At 32.7% G+C, this 16921-nt stretch overlaps 2 protein-coding genes across 2 annotated transcripts; both read right to left on the reverse strand.

The window, feature by feature from the left end:
• Positions 1 to 978: 978 nt before the first annotated feature.
• On the reverse strand, positions 979 to 3334 carry LOC135850055 (retinaldehyde-binding protein 1-like). The gene is made up of 7 exons (XM_065370764.1): positions 3076 to 3334; positions 2660 to 2819; positions 2195 to 2444; positions 1765 to 1875; positions 1474 to 1582; positions 1170 to 1310; positions 979 to 1096 (listed from the first exon to the last, which is right to left on the reverse strand). The coding sequence occupies exons 1-7, from the start codon at positions 3221 to 3223 to the stop codon at positions 1038 to 1040; spliced, it is 978 nt and encodes a 325-aa protein (XP_065226836.1). The 5' UTR covers positions 3224 to 3334; the 3' UTR covers positions 979 to 1037.
• A 5377-nt stretch (positions 3335 to 8711) lies between these two features.
• Positions 8712 to 14891, reverse strand: LOC135836189 (uncharacterized). The gene is made up of 12 exons (XM_065350854.1): positions 14541 to 14891; positions 14300 to 14459; positions 13976 to 14225; positions 13769 to 13879; positions 12724 to 12832; positions 11835 to 11993; positions 10840 to 11019; positions 10585 to 10744; positions 9937 to 10195; positions 9728 to 9838; positions 9352 to 9460; positions 8712 to 9045 (listed from the first exon to the last, which is right to left on the reverse strand). Exons 1-12 carry the CDS (start codon positions 14686 to 14688, stop codon positions 8882 to 8884), a joined length of 1920 nt encoding a protein of 639 aa, XP_065206926.1. The 5' UTR covers positions 14689 to 14891; the 3' UTR covers positions 8712 to 8881.
• Positions 14892 to 16921: the final 2030 nt, after the last annotated feature.

A 16921-nucleotide genomic window follows, 5' to 3' on the forward strand; every position in this document is an offset into this window, starting at 1 on the left:
TCAATTTTCATTTTTTAAAACAATTTTCATAACTGAACAAATAATGTGAAATTCAGCTTTCCCCCAATTTTTCCGAGGTTTGACTGAAAATTTTGCAAAAATAACTGTACTATGTTAGGTACCTACCAAAAATTATCTCAAAATGTAAAAAATTAAATTATTTGAAATGTTAATTTGAATCTTTCGTGAAACCCTGTTGTGGATAAATTTGTAAGGTTGGTAGAGGTACCGCGACACGATAATTCATATCTCTATTCACTTAGATAGTTACATTTGATATAAAGATACCTACAGAACTCATAAGCGAGATAGAAGGCACATTTTTAGTGAGATGTAAGTAGTCTTTGGATTGACCGTTTACTAGTTTTTTCAAAATGTTGAGTAAAATGACAAAAATTGCGGCCATGATTTTTGTCAATTTGTTATTTTCGGAATGGACTGGAACCGAAGATATTGATGTCAAAACTGTACCTACTGCACAAGTTATTGGAAGCTGAACGAAGTAATGCGTTAACAGAAAACTAGGTATGTAATTACAATGTACCATTGTACTTACCTATTAATTAGTAGATACGATTATTTTTTTTTTTGGCTAATCACAGATGCACATTTTTATTCTAGAGGGTAGAAAAAGTATTATTTAGTGGATCAGTTTTCTGGAGAACAACCATAGACAAATTTAAAGATAGATTTTTAATTCCCAAGTTACCTACTTAGGAATTGAAAATCCATCTTTGAATTTGTCAATGGTTGTTCTTCACAAAACTGATCCACTATACCTACCATCCTCCCAAGTGATTTATGATGAAGCATCCGAAACAATTCATACGTGCTATGCGGCATTTCGGGCCGCAAAAACTTATGATCAACACCTATAGCGATACAGGATGCTCCTAGTATTGAGCCTCACCCAGAAAAAGTTTTGTCTACCTATGTATAATTGGTAAATTTTTACATGTTGAATCACAAAATCTCAAATTCTTTAAGATGTAATTTATTAAATATAGGTATAGGTATATTTTTTCGACGTCTTCCATTTACTTCAAATTTTTCAATCTGTTGTACGCAAAACTTCTCCAAATCTTTGAGTTCAGACCTAAAAATTATGTAGTAACCTTAATCATACGATTCCTACACAGAATTTTGAGATCAATCTAAGCAGATTTTACGAAATGATCCTGTTGTTCCACAATTGATAGCATCGTTGTTTTCATGTAAATTAGCGACAGGCCTTTTGCTCAAATCTGCTTTATTCTTTTCATCTGAAATGAACCAATCTCGATATTTTTTCACTTCCTCGAACCAAATATCTGAAATAGGCAATGAAAATGACGATCAAGTTAAGAATAGTTACCTATAGGTAGCCACCTAATCGTAATCAGTTTCTAGTGACCAGAAAATCTAATCTTTGATGATATTAAAGTTTAAAATGTTTTATTAATTAATCAACATTTGAAGTAAAATTACCAGTACCTCTCAATTCTTCCATCGTTATTTCCTCGTCTCCTCCGTAAGCTGTGGGCAATACTTCCTTCGGTAGAACAGTGGCTAATTTTTTGGGATCATCTTTCCATATAACAAACTGAGAATAAATTGAATCGTAATTATTTTTCAATAATCATTTCAATTAGGTAGGTACCTCTACCTACCTAATATTAAATTTATAAACAGTACAATAGGTAGGTAAGTATTTTCTCAAAAACGGTTCCAATTATGGTGTTTTTTTAGTTTTTAAATTCAATAATAGTTTTTGACTATACTTACTCTGTCGGTCAGCTTTTTTTTCATAAAAGTTTTAACAAAGCGAATAATAGGTTCCACGCCTGATTTCATATTGAGGATATAAATCTTCTCATAACGACCAGGGTTAGCTTTCTGTAAAATATACCTTATTAGATAAATGAAAAATAATTATTGTATAGTGTGACCAGTTAAGTAGGTAGGTATATATAAGGTTAAACGTTGGAGGAGAGAAATTTTTTTGTTGAACTTTCTACTTATTTTTTATTTGAAAAATATGTTGAGGATTTTGAATAGGTAGAATAATGCGATAGATACTACAACCAAACCTTAACACTTTTAAGCATAAGTTAATAGGTGTGAATCTTTAGGTGGTTTATTTCGAAATAGCTCTTAATAATTAGATAGGTTCCTAGGTAGGTACCTATATAATATATGTAAATAGGTTCTTTACCGCAGTCAAATCATTGTATTTTTTTATGTTAGATAGTATCACACCAACAAAATTCAAAGACAAATTCTGAAAGTCATAAACCAAAATCGTTCCTCGAACTTTGTCCAATTTCAGGCTAATATCAATCGCAATCTGCGAAAGCTTCATGATACCATCTGGATCAACAACACTGTTCTCCAAGATTTCAAATATTTTAAATATTATCACACGGGATCCATCAGGGGTTAATTTCAAAACTGGTAGGTAGCAGCTGAAAAAAATTCAAGTAAATAAAATTTTGGATTTCAACTCTGAAATCATAAATAATTACCTATATGCTGGTAGTTTAATTTAAATCATATAATCAATGCTGAAAAGCTGAAATATTTACCTACCTACTAATCACTCTTTTTACATTTTTTCTACTTTGAATTTAATTAGGTAGGTACGAGTTCTTACAATTTCAAATATAATGAACTCACTTACGCTTGTCGACTCATATTTATCATATATTGAGAGCATGGGTCACGATCTTGAAACATTTCGGGCATCAGGGTTCTTATTGTGTAGTATCCATCAATCTTTTTTTTCGTTATCTCCAGGCTATTTTTATTTCTCAATAAAAGATTGAATAACCATTCATCATCTGCGCAAAAGTTTAAAAAAAAAGTAGAAATAGGTACTAATCGCAGTTAAAGAATTATTTACTTGTCAACAAATACAAATATTTCTTTAGTATTAAAAAAATTACCTCAACATAAATGTTTAGAACTAAAGGCTAAAGGATGACTTTGAAAATGATTTTATTGGTCGCCAGAGAGTGCTAAATATCGAAATATCCTGATTTCAAAGTCACCCCATGTGACGGTAACAATGCAAGGAATCTTTTACAGTTCTCTTACCTTCAATATCCGGCAAATGAGGCTGCTGCTTCATCCATTCTTTCAAATATTGTACACCATCCCTCATGGATTTTTCGGTAGCGTTAAATTCAGCTAGAATTTCTTCTAGTTGAGTTTTCGAGCAATAGTCAAAATGTTTGGAAGACATTACCTATATACTATCAAAAAATTATGAACCCAACTTTAACGGAATTATTATAACTATGGTGTTTGTCGAATTACTAAGTAGGTAGAGGTACACTTTTCAAAGAGAGCAAAAAGCATACATAGTGTATATTTATTCATAAAAGTGGGTATTTACATTCATTACGGTTAATGAAATCCATTCAGCAAGGTTAATGAAAAATGGTAAAATTGAAGATGTTTCCATGAATTAGAGAAGATATACCGATTAAAAATTCAACATTGAAAGTGCTGACGCAAGTAGGTAGTTTATCACAGGAGTGTGGCATGTAGGTAATTAATTTAGATGGCGAAAATTCCCGTCTGAATAATAATTACAAAGTTGTTTGCTATAAAGACATCGTATGTACTTACTTGTACATACTCGTAGGTACATAACAAAACACTCTGATTAAGTCATTGATTTCGCCCATTTTTTGTTACTATTGAATACCACTACGAACCCATAAGGTACCCAACTCCCCAAAAACATTTCACCTGCCCCAACTTAAAATTGAAAGTTCTACGGAGGTTCTGAACTTTCCAAAATGGTTGAAAAATTACATGATCAGATGAAAGAAGTGAATGGTCATGTCATTATAGTGAAAATTCTTGTTTCTAGTCAGGTTTGAACAACAATCACGTTCAAAAGGCAAGATTTTTTGAAAAATTTGTGAAAATTGGATTTTTTAATAGCCCAAATTTCAAAAAAAAAATGCATAAAATATCAAAAAATTCATTTTTTTTTCATTCATGTCAACAGAGCTCTTCAGTACCTACCTACATTTAAACCTAGGAAGAATATTCCTATAGTTCTGCCTGCTCAATCACACATTTTGAGGTTTTGAAGCATTTTTTGGAAAAAATTAGGGCCCAAAAAAAATGAATGAAATTATTTATTTAAGGACGCTTCAGCATCATAGGCTTTTCTGCGTCCACATTACATTTACATTATATGGACCATCAGGCAATAAATTAACAAGGCAAATAAACAAACAAACGAATCAAGCACAAATAACATAACAAGTAAAAAATAAAATAACATTGAAAAAATAAAGTTTTAAATTAAGTCATATAGATTCCAATATGTTTCAAAAAAGTGAAAAATGCCTGACAAATATCTTCATCATCTTTGTAAACATCTTCATAGGTAAGCTCTCCTAGGGTTTGCTCTCTGTCATTCTTATACAGGGGTCGGCATAAGTTAGTATTCGCATTCGAAAACTGATGAGTTTTCTTTAACACCCTGTTGTGTGTAATTAGTAGATAGAGGGTCATGTAAGTAGTGCGTTGTGTTCGTAGAAGTCCCACCAACACCTTGGTAATAATAGTTTCGTTCCCCACTATGTCACTACGGGGAAAAAATTACTTTTTGTGTTAAAAAATTTTTGTTTGTGCAAATCGGAATACTAACTTACGCCGACCCCTGTATAATGTATAGACACTGGAACTACAAGATGAACAACTGGCGGGCACAGACGTTAGGGGATCCGGTAAAAAGTTATTCCATTCCCCTTACCGCGCCAACACCCGCGTCGTCCATTAGGGAAACGACGATCAGCGCCACTAGCGAGTAAACCACTGAAACTATCACTCACAAATACTTCCTCTTGCCACGCCAACACCCGCATTGTCCAGTAGGGAAACGACAATCAGCGCCTCTACAGGGACTGTTTGGAAAAACTTTTCACGAAATTTTACGTGATTCCCCTTGCCGCTGTGACCTGCAGTTGTGCATCTTGTAGTTCCAGTGTCTATACTCCTCATTTGCAACATTGGTTTATTAAGTGCGTGATGGTGATTGGCACTCCACAAGGGTCGCATTGTTCCAGTTGCTGGTTTTTAAAAAGTGGAGAATGAGTGTAAGCTGTATGTCCAATGCGTAATCTGGTTAACACTACTTCTTCTCTCCTACTTTTTCTATATGATGTGATTTTTTTATTAGAACAGAGTTTCATTTGGTGCACTTGATTTTTTATGGAATTTATGTCATTATGATTGATGTGTAGATTAACCAGCAGATCTCTACAATGACAGTCAATGGGGCGATAAGTAGTATAATTTCCTTCCAGTGGAGAATAGAACATTTTGTAGAAGTTAGGATGATTTGGAGAATTTTCAACTTTCAGGTACCACTTTAACATAAGCTGATCTCTTCTCTGTGGTAGAGGGAGTATTCCAGTCTCTTCAAATAGCTTAGTTATTGTATAGGGTAAAGTCGCCAGTAGTTGAACAGATTTTTGATACTTTTTGATAAAAAACAATCTATAGCTCAAGTTGATATTTTTTTGAAAACTTTGGTAAGTACATCTAAAATAACACAGTTTTCCTTACATTTTGATTTGTGTTTCACATTCGTAAGTGAATTTTTGAGATTTTTATGATCATTTCAAAAAGTGTCCAATAAACCCCAGTAATTGACACGGCATTCCAATAATTGACACCCCAGTAGTTGACAAAGTATTTTACAATTTTCATCCAAAAATTTTCAACATTTTGAGGTTGTTATTATACCTACCATTTGAAAGCTAATGCGATACACTTTCTTTCTAACTGCTTTTGATTGAATCAGAATCACATTTTCAAGAATGTGAAAAATTCCAATAATTTACGCCATATAAATAGATGTAATTTCTAATTCACTTTACAGCACTTATAGCTTCTTGAATATTCATCTCGTACTTTAATCAGACTATTTTGAATAAATTGGTAAAATAATGATGAAAAAACATTAGAAAATACATCTTTTTATATGGTGTCAATTATTGGAATTTTTCATTTTTTAGCGCCTGTAATTGACACCCGGCTTATCGAGCATGAAAATGTGATTATGAATCAATCAAAAGTAGTTAGAAAGAAATTGTATCTCATTAGCTTTCAAATGGTATAATAACCATCTCAAAATGTTCAAAATTGTTGGATATAGAAAAATAATTGTAAAACACTTACCATTAAAATTCAGCAAAAAAAATTCGCAAAATTTCCGTGGTGAAAATAAAAGTTGATAAAACGGAAAAAGTATGACTGATAATCATCACCTAACTCACGGCCAATAATAAGCGAGGTATGAATTAATTTTTAGAGCAATCAATGTTTTCAATAATCACACAGGGACACCAAAATGGCGATTTTTGTGACGTAAGTGTCAACTACTGGATCATGTCAACTACTGGTGACTTTACCCTATGTATACACATTTTTTCAATCATTACTGAAAATTGCCCTCAGATATCATGGGTCGTGGAAATATGTAAGATCAGAATAAACATCTCCAAAGTTACAGCTGCCCAATTACAAATTTCAAGATTTTGAGACATTTTTTTTTAAATTGGGGCTCAAAAAAGACACTTTTTCTTATTCATGTCAGAAATGTCCCTCAAAACTCGTCAGTGATTGAAAGCATGGTCTAGAGAGAAAGTTACCACATTTTTGAAAGTTTAATTGCCGCACCTTTCAAGGAGGAATTTTGAAAAAATTTGCATCCAAAAGATATAAATTTCCTTATTTTGTAAAGACATATTTTGCACACCAATGCCTTGAGATTGCATTTGCTCACATACCTTCTTACTTCGAGGTGGTCAGCTGTACCTAGCTTCTAGAGCTTCCTAGGTATCTGGCAACTTACCGCTTCAATACCTATTTTTCGGACACAGAGTTGACACTTATGTAATATGTACATAATAAAAAACATGTAGAATATATTACTTATGAATAAAAACTCATTTTGGTTATTTTCAAGCACTGTTTATTCGTAAATATCACAAGGCTATTAAAAATAACCTACTAATTACGTAAGAATTACTTTGTATAATATGAAAGGGATAACACAGAGTGTTGTAAAGGAGTGTAAGATACACATCACCTTGGGAGGGATCAACAAATGGATGAGGGAAGGTCCATCTGTGATATATACTCAATGAATTGAGACTTTGCAATAAGGACACCATACAGTGTAATGCATATTTACTGATGGGCCTGAGTACATCATTACAAAATCAATCTATACATATAACTGGAACTGTTGTATGTATTACAAAATAGATCACAAGATCACAGGAACATATACATACTTGAACACTGGAACTAGTTCATATTGTCGGAATACTGGAACAGATTTACTCAAACAGATTGATAAATCAATCATGTCTTAGTAAATAATAGAATAGGTACTAGCCAATCTATTCTTGGGAACACAGGTACCTACCTATGCACGGATATGGAGTCATATGATTACTGGTTTCGCATTTGTTTCTCTCTCAACTCGAAGGTTAAAGAGAACTAAAACTGTAGATGTCATAGTTACAGAACTATTTAGTACATTGACTAAAGGCAGAACAAATTTCTTCCACTTAAAGAGGCACTCAATACCTACGCTCCTTTAGTTGAAATTTGACTCAAAATAAAATATTTCCAAAAATGTAGCTCCTTATAATGCACAGTTCAGAATTTTGGGATACATTTTTTAAAAAATTAATGCACATTTTCAAGCTTTTGAGTTGTCCCCCCCATCTCCTCAACGTGAGTTAATTGTTGAAATGGGACCCAGATAATAAGATTCTCAAGTTATAGCTGCCAAATAGGATGTTTTGAAACATTGGTGAATCTTTTTGAGAAAACTTGACCCAAAATGTACACAATTATTTCTTGCATTTGATGAGTCGGCCTGCAAAGTGACCTAATTGCAAAAAATTGATTTCGAGATAAATGAGAAAAACGCGTCCTAGGAAATTGAAGTCACATTTTCGAAATCTGTTTTCGGGAATGGAAAGGGTCAACCTTCACTCACCTAATCACCTTTTCGTTTCTGAAAAATATGTACATGGGTTCGCTGCAGGGTGCAACAAAAATGAAAAATGCTGCAGTTAGGTCACTTTGCAGGCCACACATACGTGTTTTTTTTGTTTTTTAGAGATAGGTATGCAATTTTCTCCGGTTTTTCATGGCGTATGTTATTCTTTATGAAAGCAAAGATTTATTCATTTATTCAAGATTTTTTTATGTACAGGAAGCTGGGTAGCTAAAACTAGAGTTGTGGCTTATTCTCAACTTGCGATTTTACCATTTCGAATCACTCTGGAGCCTCCAGTGCGATTTTCGATGTCTCCAAAATTTTTGAATTTCTTCAAAAGGGGTTAAAATTAATTTTGATTTCAACAAACAGTACCGTATGAAACACGTTTTCGGAAAATCGTAAAAATAAGGTCACTTTGCAGGCCACAGATTTAATTTCATCATTTTCTAGGGGTGGGGAAGAGGTGTTACGAGTGAAACTGGATGAAGGTGATATATTCCTTTTGTAGGGCATGTCCTAGACTATCAGATAGCGTCGCTATCTCAAAAATCATTTTTTTGCAGTTAGGTCACTTAGCAGGCCGACTCCTCATTTTTATGTCAAAAGTAGACAGCCCTCAAAATATTTTGATTGTTGAATATGCCCCAGAAAGAAGATTTCTAGAACTTTCATCGTCCAATCGCTTTCAAATTTTTTTTTTTTTTTTTTTTTTTTTTTTGAAAAAAATTTCAGCTCAAAAAATTGTACTTTGGTATTTTTATACAAAACTCCCTTTATCATTTTGAATTTTTTTGATAGAGACCTTTAAAACCAGTATGTTCTACTATAATAATATTGTACGAAATTTTGGAATCAATCCACACAGATTTTACGAAATGAACCATCTATTCCATAATTACTAATAGCAGCGGTGCTCTCATATAAATCATCTGCAGGTTTTTTGCTCAAATCAGCTTTGTTCTTTTCATCGGAAATGAACCAATCTCGACTTTTTTTCACTTCCTCGAACCAAATATCTGTAATAAAATGAATTGTTGTGTATACAGACATGAAATAGAGCACCAATGGAGCTAAAAATCATAACCAAATTTATAGGGGAACCCCTTAGGTCCGGAATCTAAGCTTGGAATGAGACTTGGATGGGTTAAAAGAGGGTTTAAAAAAAAATTCACTAACTCGAATTGATTTTTCGATTTTTGAGGAATTTTTATGAAATAGGAAAGTATTTGTTTTGCAGGTATAATGCTGCATTATTAAATTATGGTCCTAAATTCAAAAACTCACTTCGGCCAAAATTTGAGTCGTTTTAGAGAGTTACGTACCTCTCAACTCTTCATTAGTAAATTCTTCTTCTCCTCCATACATTGCGGGTAGTACTTCCTTCGGTAGAACAGTGACTAATTTTTTTGGATCATCTTTCCATATTACAATCTATAAATGCAAAATAATAAATCGCTAATAACAACGTAAGGTATTCTTTGATTCTTAGATGAAGTATTTTACTGAAATGAAATACTTCTAAGGCCCTAAGTATATTATTTGTATCAACTTGAGTAGGCAAGTAGGTACCTATTGTTTTAAATTTCAAAAGCAATAAGTAAATCCCAATTCCTTCCTTAATTTGTTCAGGAAGATTAAATAGATTTGGTGTTTTCATTGCTTAACGTCAAAATAATATTTAATTTAGGTCGAACTTACCCTTTCGGTCAACTTTTTTTTCATAATCGTTTTAGCCAAGCTTATAACGGGTTCCAGAGCAGGTTTCACGTTGAGGAAGTAAACCTTTTGAAAACGACCCGGGTTAGCTTTCTGTATATGCAAATAAAAGAATCACCAATGACTATTAATTTTTACTTCAAAATGGTAATTAGATAGTTAATCATGTGTATCAAATAGGTATACTTTACCGTAGTCAAATAAATAAATTTTTTAAAATGAGGCAGCATCGCAGCTACGAAATTCACGGAGGCATTTTGGTAATCATGAATAAAAATCGTTCCACGAATTCTATCTACCTTCAGACTGTGGTCAATCATGATTTGTGCAAGTTTCAAGGAACTATCTGCAATATCTGTATTGTAAAATTTGTCCTTCAAATTTTCGAATATTCGAAATATTACAACACGACATCCATCCGGAGTTAATTTCAAAACTGGTAAGTAGCACCTGAAAAGAAGATCAAAAGGTAACATAGCATCCAGCAGCACCAGGGATTATTTTAATGTGCAACTCTGTACATTTTGTGTAGTTCCCAAAATTTGTTGTGTACTCGTAGTACCAAAAATAGGGGGATAATTTGGAAAAATTTTGATATTGAAAATGATGCTGGTTGTGTAGCTCCAAAAAATCGTTATAATAATCCCTCAGCTGCGGTATAGGGCTTTAGGTAGACACCATCAAACTATGTAAATGGATCTTAATTTTTTATCCTTTACACTTTTTGGTTTCATTGAAAATTTTTATTTGATCAAAATCCTTCCACATTTTTTTCGCAATAGGTAGACCAACATCCTATTTTATACTGTAGGTAACTCTTAACTCGTGTGGGAACTTACCATAGTCGACTTGCAGTCATAATTTCTTCAGAACATGGGTCACGATCTTGGAAAACTTCCGGCATCAACGTTCTCATCGTGTAATATTGCTCGATCTTTTTTTTAGCCATTTCTAAACTGTTTTTGCTTCTTAATAGAAAGTTGAATAACCAGTCATCGTCTACGCAAAGAAAATAATTTGCGAATGAAAAAAAAAAAGGAAAAAAATATACCTAATTGATTTGATAGAATTCAAAATGAGCCTTTGCCCCTTACCTTCGATAACTGGCAAATGAGGTTGTTTTCTCATCCACTCCTTCAGAAATTCTACACCATTCCTGATGGATTCTTCGGTAGCGTCTAATTCAGCCAGAATTTCTGCAAGTTGGCTTTTTGTGCAATACTCATACTGTTTTGAAGACATTTCTGTATAAATGACGATCGAACTTTCGTTAAATTACCAATTATTCGATCACAGATCGAATCACTTTATATAGGTATCTACCTTATAGCAGAAGAACTGTTTAACACAAATGTTTAGGTACCTATTTTAGGTAGGTACCTAGATGCTCAACTCGTAAGGAAATAATTTAAATTATGGGCAACACAGCCCGTGTTTATTCAAACATGTCGAATGTATCGTATTTAATGGCCAATTTAAAGTTGAAGAAGAATGCGAAAAATTCTAAAATAAACCAACCTAGACGGTATAACGATATGTACTCACAATTTAAATTTTGGTAAAATTTCACGCACTTTGCTCAGCGATGCAATTGGCGACTTAAATGAAGGTACATTAAGCAAACGATCACTTTTAGAGTTCATTGCAATGCAAATAAATTTAAAAATCACTGTTACAATGAAAAACAACCATTTTAAAGGAAGTCTTAGGTGTAAGTATAAATTATGACGGCCATTTCGGTAACAACGTGCCATCATCAGACAAGGAACTTACAATTTTTTTTTGACAAATAATTTGCGAAGTGCATAGGTACGTGAAAGGCTTAAAACTAAGTACGTTGAATATTATGGGCATCATCACTGCGTTCTAAAATAAGTATTTTCCCAGCTTCATGAAATGATAAGTAAGTATCTTTCAAAGTTTCGATGTCTTGGAGCAGTTATTAATACGTTACCTATTCGAAGACTAGATGATAGGAAATTCAGAAACATCGAAAATACACACGATTTTTATTGAAATTTGAGCCCAAAAAGACTGTACAACATTTACTTATTTACTAATAATAGGTATTACACAAAATTTTGTAATCAATCCACGCATATTTTACGAAATGAGCCATTTGTTCCGTAATTAATAGCAGCGTCGTTTTCATATAAATCATCAGCAGGTTTTTTGCTCAAATCAGCTCTGTTCTTTTCATCGGAAATGAGCCAATCTCGACATTTTTTCACATCCTCGAACCAAATATCTGTAAAAAAAAAAAAAATGAATTGTGTACTTATTTCGTTTTGTTCCAACCAAAAAGGCAAAAAGTGAGTAAAGTGGACATGTTTTGATTGATTTAAGGATTATAAGGGCTCTCTGCCTTCTCCATTCTCAATAAAATCAAATCAAATTCTATTTCATTTTTTTGACAAAATTCGGTTGAAATTTGCAAAAAACTTGCCATGAAAAGCAAAAAATTGAGAAACAGAAAAACGTTAAAAAATGATTTTAAATTCATTTTGTTTTGTGTTTCGTTTCGGGGGGAAAAATTTTTTCGTTTTGTTTCATATTCACAGCACATGGTAAGGTAAGACATTTCTAATGGTAGGTAATGCACTTCACTTTTCTTGAGATTAGGAATACTGATTGAAAATATGAAAATGTAGTAACCAAACCACAACCTAGCTGACTACAGGCCTGACAATGAGTTTCTCTGAAAAAATTATGAGGTTAAAAAAATCCTGTCTCTGAGAACAGGTGTTGTGAGAACGAACAAAGAATGAGAACAGAAGAACAACAAATTTTGAGAATGATCGAACGAACAAACAAACAAAAAATAAATAAAAATTTAAGAACTGAAAGTGAAAGAATTAATGATAATTTTAAGCTTATTAGATCAGGTTTTAGGTTTGTTTTGTTCTTGTTCTCATTTGGCTTCCACTTCTGGCAGTTCAAGCCAGCCACATCCTTAGCATCTACAGAAATGGAATTACCTCTCAACTCTTCCATGGTTAATTCTAACTCTCCTCCATAAATTGCTGGTAATACTTCTTTTGGTAGAACGGTGGCTAATTTTTTTGGATCATCTTTCCATATGACCAACTATAAACAAAAAAATATTTGTTCACAGAAATGAAATATTTTTGGATCAACTTACAAGGGAGGTATCCCAACTGGCACAGAATTTTTTGAACTGAATAAAGTTTGAACAGAAGAACATGCAAAAATTGTATCACCAGCCTTGAGACCAGAATCAAACTGAAAGCAAAAATCTAAAAGCCATAAAAAGCAGACATTTTCAAGATTTTTGAAAGCATAAAAGAATGCTAAGCTTTATAAATCTGACAGCTTTATAATTTTCATCAGAAGCTAAAAGTGAAAAGCTAAGCTTTATTATTCATGCTTCCAGTGTCTGCATCAGCCAACATTTGAGGTGCTACAGTGCATTTTTCGATTTTTGGAAAATTCTTGAAAATCAATTTGGGTCAAAAATGAGAAAAAATTCAAGTTTCACCAAATCAACCTATAAAGCTTAAATTTAGCACATATATATCCTATTTTTGACCCTTTGAATCAATTGGGAACGGTTTCAAATAGTTTTGAGTGTTCTAAGTATATGTAGAGGCTTCAGCAGATTTTGGAACGTTGAAATTCTCCCAAAATTTTACAAAATAAAATTTGTAAAGGAAAACTACAATTCATTTAATAAGTACCCTGATTTTAACCCGTTGATTAGACTAATGGTGATTTCAAACTGATCTGAAATCTTCAACAACTGTGTAAGAATTCTAGCATACTTTAAGAAATTCACAAAAATCAAAAAATGCTTGTTAGCCCCTAAAATTTTGGCTGGCTCTGTCGAGTTCAAAAATTACTGTGCCAGTTGAGATACCTATCTGAATTGATGATTTCATTTTAATGTCACAATAATTATTCGGTATCATGTTTTTTCAATTTGGGACTTTATTTGATCAGTTTTACAAAACTGATCTGATTAGGTATCTTCATTATTTTTTTAGATGATGAAAATATACTTACTCTTTCGGCCAACTTTTTTTTCATCAACGATTTTGTGAAGCTAAGAAGGGGTTCCAGAGCTGGTTTCATATGAAGCAAGTAAACCTTTTGAAAACGACCCGGGTTAGCTTTCTGTAAATAAATAATGAGATGTACATCAGTAAATATATTTGATAATATTATTATATTTTTTTTAGTGGTAATTTTAGTACTTTTAAGATTGTTTACCGTGGTTAAAGAAACTAGTTTTCTCATTTGAGGCAACACCTTAGCTATGATATTCAAAGAAGCATTTTGTAAATCATGAATCAAAATCGTTCCACGTATTTTATCAACCTTCAGACTATGGTCAGTCGCGATTTGTGCAAGTTTCAGAAGACTTTCTGCATCCGAAAAACTCTTCTCCGAATTGTCATATATTTGAAATATTATAACACGATATCCATCTGGAGTTAATTTCAAAGTTGGAATGTAGCAGCTGAAAAAAAAATGAGAAAGAATAGTCAACTATAATGCAGCATTCAACAGCTGAAGGACTTTAGACTTACTTACCCTTGTCGACTTGCATTCATAATTGCTTCAGAGCACGGGTCACGATCTTGAAAAATTTCCGGCATCAAGGTTCTTATTGTGAAATATTCGTCAATCTTTTTCTTAGCAATTTCTAGACTGTTTTTGCTCCTCAATAAAAAATTAAACAGCCATTCATCATCTATGTAAAGGGAACAGTTCGCGAATATAGAAAACGAAATATCAATTGATTGGATAGAAAATAAGAATACTCAAGTCTCACCTTCTATAACTGGCAAATGAGGTTGTTTTCTCATCCATTCCTTCAGATATTGAATACCATTCTTGATGGATTCTTCGGTAGCGTCTAAATCAGCTAGAATTTCAACTAGTTGTGTTTTTGTGCAGTATTCATATTGTTTTGAAGCCATTTTAAAAACCTAATCAGTGAATGATGATCGAATTTTCATGAATTTTCTTTTTTCAACCGTCGATAGAATGAAGTTAGCACTTAAACGACGTATTTCACATATGTTTATTCTATAGACAGGTACCTACTATGTAAGTAAATATCTACATACGTCACTCGAAAGAAAATAATTCAAATTACAGTACAACACATGTCATATATTTCTTGCCCTTAATGGCCAATTTAATGTTGACAAGAAATGCAAAAAAGTCTAAAATGATATCTATGAATTTAACAGTGTCATTAGATACAATTTAAAATTAAAATTATTCCATTTTGTTGCAGCAATGTATCTAATTGGCGGCTCGAATAAAGCAACATTTAAACCAGTTCAAATCAGAATTATTTACATCAATTAGTGTTTTTCCAAACCATTGCTCTCATATCAAGGAAATATTCTCACTTGAAAACCTTCCGGTTATTCAGTTTTGCAATTTTGCTCATTTTTTTTTTTGTCATAAGTGCTACATAGGATCCATAGGGTATCTCTTAAGCTTGCCCAAAAAATTTCGTTTGTCCATATAAAAAACTGAACGTTCTAAATGGTTCAAAAATTGAGTAAATTGACGAAAAAATCAAATGAGCAGTTATTAATTCGTGAAGACCCGATACGAAAAATCAAGTGGAGTGTTTGAAATTTCCGCAAATGGTCATTCCTCACTCTCACCTAATCATTTCCGAATATTTTGAATCCCTTTGAGTGATTTCCGAGTTTTCCAGAATCTCTCATAGAAGGGTGCAGAACGATCAGCATGGAAAGTATGTTATGTAGTACTCAGATCAATTTGTCTTTTGCTAAGTTTGTTTGTTTGTTTTTTTATACGCTCGATGAGCTAATTTTTTAATACCTACCAATCAAACAATTTTTCAAGGAAATTTCAAGTGAATTTGAATGAAATTTTCATATTTCATCGACTCTAGGATTTAATGACGTAGCCAAGTTCAAGCGATTCTTTGTACTAATGAGTGATTTTGTGGTTAATTAAAACGTAAATTGAGGTACCTACTTGGTATGTTAAAATATTTCACCGATGAATACCTAAGTCACTACCTAAGTCAGAATAACTTATTAAATTAGGCTGGGAGGAATTCAAATTTTACAAATACCTACTATTATACGTAGGGTAAGTGGCTCAGAAAACACATTTCACTGTTCAAAAGTAAGTAGGTACCTATCTACCAATTTACGGGAGAAACAAGAATTTTGTAGAACCGGGTAGAGAGAAAGCAGGAGTTGCGATGAAGCCATTTTTTAGGGCCCAGACAGTTATCGACTCGACAACTCTTAAAAATTTATTTATTTGAAGGAACAAAAGAAGAAAGCGATCTGTTGTAATAAATGTCCCAAACAGGAATTCGTGATTATTCATCCCAAAATAACCATTTTTTGGGCTCCGGAGTCCCCAAAGTTGTGAATAAAAAAATGATTTCAGGTACCACTACCGTGAGTATTATTTTCAAAAACTTGTCTGACGTGAAATATGTGTTTGAGCTTTTTTGGACCAAATTCTGATATTTTACACTTCTAAAAAACGTTAAAATCACGTTATTAAGATTTCAACGAAGTAAAATTTCAGAGTTTGACCCAAAAAAGCTCAATTATGAAAGTTACAACAGAAATAAAATGAAAAATTATCGAGCACTTTCTGGTGTGTTTCAAATGTCAATTCTTCAATTTATTTGAAACAATATGCATAAACACCTTTTTTAGGGTTGCCTAAAGTGGGAGGCTCTAAAAAAAGGGTTAAAAATTACGAATTCACAGGAAGCTTAGTTAAATTTTTTCATCTAAATAATCGAATATATACCTCAAAACGTTACGTTTGACGCAAATCGCAGGTTTCTAGTTTTCCAATGGTGAAATCGAAAAATTGGAAAATTGGATTTTAGAGTACCAGCGTAAAATTTATTGAGCTCAAAATTCGGTAACATGGAGGTCTTTCAGATACTAATAAACTGTAAAAAGCTTTTTAGCGAGGTCTGAAAAGGTAGGTTAAAAATGGTGGTTCCAAAATTTTCCAAAGTTCGCAATTTCGACAGTCTTTCCTGACCACAAAAATAACTCAAGTTGAAAAAACTCACTCTGTTTTTTGTTTTAGGGTCTAAACTATCAATTAAGCCCATTTTCAACCCAAACACACACACAAAAAAAAAATCAAAAAAAGTTGCCTAATAGAATGAAAAATTCAGAAACA

Source organism: Planococcus citri, chromosome 1, assembly GCF_950023065.1.
Source record: "Planococcus citri chromosome 1, ihPlaCitr1.1, whole genome shotgun sequence".
Classification (NCBI taxonomy): domain Eukaryota; kingdom Metazoa; phylum Arthropoda; class Insecta; order Hemiptera; family Pseudococcidae; genus Planococcus; species Planococcus citri.